Source organism: Triticum dicoccoides, chromosome 2B (genome assembly GCF_002162155.2).
Source record: "Triticum dicoccoides isolate Atlit2015 ecotype Zavitan chromosome 2B, WEW_v2.0, whole genome shotgun sequence".
NCBI lineage: Eukaryota > Viridiplantae > Streptophyta > Magnoliopsida > Poales > Poaceae > Triticum > Triticum dicoccoides.
In genome coordinates this window covers 679,536,218-679,540,540 of record NC_041383.1, presented here as the reverse complement: position 1 = coordinate 679,540,540, position 4,323 = coordinate 679,536,218, and the positions used below count along the sequence as shown (strand labels likewise).

The 4,323-nt window shown below is 47.7% G+C and overlaps 1 protein-coding gene across 1 annotated transcript; it reads right to left on the bottom strand.

Annotated features, from left to right (window-relative positions):
- Positions 1-355: 355 nt before the first annotated feature.
- LOC119365564 (exocyst complex component SEC15A-like) lies at positions 356-4,042 on the bottom strand. The gene is made up of 2 exons (XM_037631204.1): positions 3,811-4,042; positions 356-2,997 (listed from the first exon to the last, which is right to left on the bottom strand). Exon 2 carries the CDS (start codon positions 2,988-2,990, stop codon positions 621-623), a length of 2,370 nt encoding a protein of 789 aa, XP_037487101.1. The 5' UTR covers positions 2,991-2,997; positions 3,811-4,042; the 3' UTR covers positions 356-620.
- Positions 4,043-4,323: the final 281 nt, after the last annotated feature.

The window sequence follows — 4,323 nt, the reverse complement described above, 5'->3', positions numbered from 1 at the left end:
CTACCTCATTGCATAGCAAGACTGACACTGATAGCTTTTTTTTTTCTTTACAAAAAACAATGATTTGGTGGCGGAAAGCTAAAGGTTTAATTCCAAAGTTATCTGATCAAAGAGATTTCAGGGACGTTTAAAGTTTTGCTAACTGGCAAAGAAGTAATTTTCATCAAAGCCAAGCCGCTAAACCTTCACCGTTCTTCAAGTCTCTCTCCCTAAACAATCGAAGGTTTTCTCTTTAAGCAATGGAAGACAATGATTACCAGCACCAGTCTATTCGACAGCTTTCTTCACAGTTACTGCTCCCTTACGGACACCAACCCTTGTGTTTGTGTCAACTTAAGCCTTTAATAGCTTGCACTGGTACGAATGAAACTGCCCTCTTCTATTTCTTCTAGTGAAAGGACAGTATCAACTAAGTTCAGATGGAAATTTGGAGCATACAACTACAGTTCACGGCCTCACCCTGTAAGCAGGCAGCCCAAGCCTAAATGTGCACATGAAACAGAGGACACTAATTATGTTCTAGACAAGAAAATCACAAGAGCAGACAAGGTTTTACAGAAGCAAATTTAAATGTTCTACTCAAGCGGCACCAGCTTATTTCAGATGCAACATAGCTAATCTCAGCTAAAATCCTTCAGCCTTCTCTTCAGCACATCCAAGGACTTCTTCCGAGCACTCTGCACCACGTTCCTGCTTGAAAGGCTCCCAAACAAGCTGTCGGGAGCATCCCGGAACTTGTCACAGATGATGGCTACCTTCTTGTGGTCCAAGGACGCATAACTCTTCTCCCTGATCACAGCATTCATGAAGCTCTCGGCGTGGTTGCTCAGCAATAGATTAGTCAGCTGCCTAATCTCGACCAGGCAATCTTTGAAACTTGTTTCCCTTTTAAGGGACGACAGCCCAGTGGTGTGAAATCTGTCTTCCGCAAACTCCTCTAACAGTTTCAGGTCAATGTCGATACCTACAACCGCATTGATGCTCAACCTTTTCACCCTGTCGCTGAGAAGAACTGTTATTATGGAGTCTGAGATGTGACTGAGTGAACCAGAAATGACCTTGAAGAGGGCCTCTTTCGGCAGAATCGGCTGTGCAGTCGATACCACCATGTCAAGGTAGATGAGGACTTCATTCATGTAGTCATTTGCATGTTCTGGAGTTTCCTCTGTTGTCCAATCGATGCTGGTCAGCAGCAGCATGAATTCATCAATTCTGGAATTGGCCGAGGTTATTAATCCATTGAATGCTGCATTTTGGGAGGCCTTGAGCACAGCTCTAGCAGTTAAACCAGAATGAGGCTTCCCAAGCAGCCGTTTAGGAAGTCCACAAAGTTGGGCAGCATGCAAAAGGAACATGTCACATGACCGCTCAAGGATGGCAATATTTCCTGCAATCTGTACCAGCTGCGCAATTTCCAAACTACCATTATGTATCAACTTCAGAAGACCGTCATTTAGTACCTCAATTAAAAGCTTGTCTAGGTATCCTTTCACCACATCATAGGAGTTGACCACTACACCATGTGACAAGTAGCTTACCAAATCCTCAATGAAGGAACGGATAATACGGCAAGCACTGGGAACTGATGAGGAAAATGGCGCAACATATGGCAAATCCGGCACTGCGTGAATGGGTTCAAGCTGACATGCCGCGACATTCATGTTGTATTCATTTTCCTTATCTATAACCATCCTTTCATACGAGTCCTTAGCAAAGACGCCTTGTATCTGCTTCCGACAATCTGAATTAAGCAGCTCATGATATCTGTCCCTGTTTTTGTCAAGAACTTCAAGCAAAGATGTGACTTGATACCCATACTTCTTCATGGTTGCAGCTAAAAGAGAGACATAATCTTTTACAAGGAGGTGGTGGTTAGCTGCATCCATGCGTGCAAACTGTTCCTCTAGAAAAGAGGTGACCTTAGAAATAGATGTTTCCCACATTGTGTCAACCTGGCTCTCAGATAGAAGTCCCTCTGCAGTTCGAAGAACACGGTTTTCAACAATAAAAAATCCAGCTACCTGAGCAAGGAAGTGCTGGTGGGACTCGAGGAAGGGTTGTGTTGTAGAAATTTGCATGTCCAAGTTAAGCTGCATGAGCCTGTTACTGTAGTAATATTCTCGAAACTTGTCCGCAAGGCCAAGGGATATGTGGATGTTGTATGCTCGGTATACTGGAGTAAGGTCAAATTCTAGTGTTGACTCTTCATCTATGTACTCCAGATCCAAGGCATAAGCATGCTCATCAAACCCCCCACGACTACATTCTTCTGCTTCCCTCTGCCAGGCACGCATTCGCTCATCTTTTTGACGATCCAAAGAGGCCTGGCGTATCGAGGCCTGTCCAATCTCCATTGCAAACTTTCTGATATACACAAGCCACTCATTAAACTCACCGGAAACTTCCTTCTCAATGTACAGCTTCATCATAGGTATCTTTTTCTGAACAACATTTTTAAGAAGCTTCAGAGGAATATTCTGCAGGTGGTCCTTCTCAATCAGCTCCAAAGTCTTCAGGACAGTGTGAAACTTGCCTTGGGCAATGTCCCTGTTGCACGCCTGACACAGGCTGGTGACCTGCAGACAGATCTTCAATGTTGCAAGCGCTTCCCCAACATTCTTATTCACCGCATACAACTCAAGAAGCTCATCGAGCTTCAGAAGCAGGGCACTAGCAACCTCCTGCAAGCGAAGATTCTCACCCGACAGCGCGCCCTTGAGCTCATCAGCATCGACCAACACCCCACGCAGCTCATTGACCGCGAGGATGAATTCCTCGTAGTGAAGCCTACAGAGCTCCTCGATCTCAACCTCCTTCCTCTTGGCGATACCCCTGAGGTTGTGGAAGAGAGCCTCAGGCCTTCCGGACTCGAAAGCATGGCGCACAATGGGGCCCAAATCCTCGTTATTGGAGACGAAGCCAACGAGAGCCGTGCCGATAGCAGCGTCCCCACTGTCCACGGGGCTCCTCTTCTTGGTCTGTGCGGTCATGGTTCAACTGCAAAACAAAATGGAAAACAGTCATTTCTCATCCAGATTTATGAGAAGAATTGGAGCTACAAATTCTGGGCATGTGAACAACGGATAAATAGAGAACAATTAGCAATCCATAAAATGATTTTCTTGGAGAAGCCAAAAATAACAAGCATTTGTTTTAAATTTCCTGAAATCAAACAGCTATCAGTACGAGTTTAGGCCTTGACGGTAACAGGACACCAAAATACATGGCGGATTCCTTGACGGCTCAGGTTGCAGGCAGAAACAGACGTAAATGGTGAAAACATATGTGCGATCTGTTAACTCTAATATTATATAATACATTCCAGATTGAGTTGGGGAGAAATGGTGAAAATATAGTGTAGACTTATGTGGTTGTGACTGTTTGCCATTTCTGCGATGTATTTTCAAGAGCAATTGAAATATGGTTGAAAAACATTAATAGCAACCTGGGCATGCCGGCCTGCCAGTTCTTGAATGTAATTCACTACTTTCTATGTTTACATGAGTGACTGGATATGATGCAATTTACATGAGGTTGAGCTTCTGTGTGCCCTTAGAACAATTATGCACAGTGAAATCTGAAGGCGTAGACTAGCAGGTAGCGTACAAATCAGAATGCGAAGCTAGCGGCGCCGCTAATCCTGCGATTAGCGCTGTCCTGGTTGACGGGGGGCCGGGGTCGGCCGGGAAAGGCCTCGAGGAAGAGGGATCTGGTCGGATTCGACTGATTCGCGGCGAAGAAAAGTAGGCTGGAGAGAAACGTAACGGCAGTAACCCCGAACAAAGCAGAGCAAAGCTAGGGCTTCCTTACCCAAGGAGAGGAAGCCGCGCCCGGCCTGGGTGTCGGTCCAGCGGAGGGGAGGCGGGCGTCAGAGGTCTGCCGGCCGCTTCGAGGGTCGCTCCGGTGGCAGGAGGGGGGAATGAAGCTGGGCGGCCTCCGCGATGCCGGATTCGGCGGCGACAGGTTCAGGAGTAGGACGGACGAAGCAAGGGGGGAGGGGGGAGGGGGCCGGCGGCAGACGGCAGTGGAGGACAGGCACGGGTGACAGCCAGTTTTTTGCTCTCGCAAACCCCAAAAATCGGCAGCTTCGCTAAATCCGCGACGCCAGCTTCCGGCTCCGTCGGCTGGCTCGCTAACTGCTCCCCGGCATGGGCTGACAGCCCAGGTTTTTTTCTTGAGAAAACGCCCACACGCGCCCAAAGCGCGCCACGGCCCAACAGCGGGAGGTCGCTCACCCTGGGCATTTCCTATTTGGCGCTGCAGGCGCCGGTTATGAGACCTCCTATACGGGAGCAACTAATTAACGAGCGCTCCTTCGGGAGC